This window comes from Mustela lutreola, chromosome 6 (genome assembly GCF_030435805.1).
Source record: "Mustela lutreola isolate mMusLut2 chromosome 6, mMusLut2.pri, whole genome shotgun sequence".
NCBI classification, from domain to species: domain Eukaryota; kingdom Metazoa; phylum Chordata; class Mammalia; order Carnivora; family Mustelidae; genus Mustela; species Mustela lutreola.
Genome location: NC_081295.1, coordinates 158079742 through 158081415, shown reverse-complemented (window position 1 = coordinate 158081415; position 1674 = coordinate 158079742). Strand labels below are relative to the sequence as shown.

At 41.3% G+C, this 1674-nt stretch overlaps 1 protein-coding gene across 1 annotated transcript; it reads left to right on the top strand.

Moving 5' to 3' along the window:
• The first annotated feature begins 482 nt into the window (after positions 1 to 482).
• Positions 483 to 1427, top strand: LOC131833297 (olfactory receptor 2W1-like). The gene has a single exon (XM_059176415.1). It carries the CDS (start codon positions 483 to 485, stop codon positions 1425 to 1427), a length of 945 nt encoding a protein of 314 aa, XP_059032398.1.
• Positions 1428 to 1674: the final 247 nt, after the last annotated feature.

Sequence of the window (1674 nt, the reverse complement as noted above, 5' to 3'; positions counted from 1 at the left end):
GATCACGACCCGAGCCGAAGGCAGCGGCCCAACCCACTGAGCCACCCAGGCGCCCCATTTAACTTTTTATCTTAAACTCCTTTCCTTGACAAGGGAAAAATTTGTCATGCATTCAAGAAGGAACAACACCTCAAAATATATCCCGCTCTTCAATTATAACATTAACTTCATGAATTTCTTAATTAATAAAAATACACAGAACCATAGGAGTCATGGTATATTAAACCCTTTCAATGACTTGCAATTCAGTGTGATTGGGTTTACAATATTATTGTCTAAACCATTCTGGTTATGAGTAAACACAGAGAGGCTTTTGGCACGGAACACAAGAAAGCGTTAACAGAGGTGTTCCAAATAAGAGAAAACACAAAAATGAGTGAGTCTGGGATATTCATGGCAAACTACAGAGATTTTTATTTCTGCTTAGGGCTGATGCTATTTTGATTACCACGATCTTGTCTCCTAGACTTTCCTACAGAGCCATGGACACAAACAATGGAAGTTCCACCACAGATTTCATCCTGCTGGGCTTTTCTGACCGGCCCCAATTAGAACCCATCATCTCTGGCGTGGTCTTCATCTTCTATATTGTGACTCTGGTAGGAAACACAACCATCATTCTGGTATCTTACCTAGACACCCAGCTCCATACACCCATGTATTTCTTCTTATCCAATTTGTCCTTTTTGGATCTCTGCTATACGACTAGCATTATTCCCCAGATGCTGGTAAATCTATGGGGTCCGACAAGGTCTATTACGTATGGAGGGTGTGTGCTCCAGTTCTTCTTTGCCCTTGACCTGGGATCCACTGAATGTCTTCTCTTGGCTGTGATGGCCTATGACCGCTATGCTGCTGTCTGTCAACCTCTTCACTACACGGTCATAATGAACCCTCAACTTTGCCAGAAGATGGTGCTCACTGCCTGGTTAGGTGGTCTTGGAAGTGCCTTAATTGTTTGCTCCTTGACTTTGAATTTGCCAAGATGTGGGCACCGGAAGGTAGACAATTTTTTGTGTGAGATGCCAGCATTGATCAAGCTGGCTTGTGTCTATTCAAAAGTAATTGAGATCACTGTCTTTGCTCTTGGAGTGGTATTTCTTCTAGCACCTATATCACTAATTCTCATCTCATATGGAGTTATCACTCAAGCTGTCATGAGGATCAAATCAGAGGCAAGATGGCGTAAGGTCCTTAATACATGTGGTTCCCACCTCACAGTAGTAACTCTGTTTTATGGAACAATCATTTACATGTATATGAGGCCACAGAATAGCACATCCCAAGATGAGGGGAAGTTCCTTACTCTCTTTTATGCAATCATCACACCCAGCCTTAACCCTCTGATCTATACTTTAAGAAACAAAGATGTAAAGAGCGCAGTAAAGAGAATATTACATGTAGAAAAATGGTCAGCCAAGTCGTGAGTTAGATGGAAGAGAGCTAGGAAATAATATTGACCTTTACCAACAGATGAACTGATTCATTAATGCAAAGAGCTCTTAATGGGTGTTCACCACATACCAAGATTTGTTGTAGGTACTGACTTTGTAAATAAATAGGAAATAGATAAAAATTACAAGGAGAAAGAGATACAGACATATAAAGAAGCTCTGTACAGAGAGAGGAGCAAGATGGCAGAACAGTAGGACACCCAAATATCATCGGATCCCA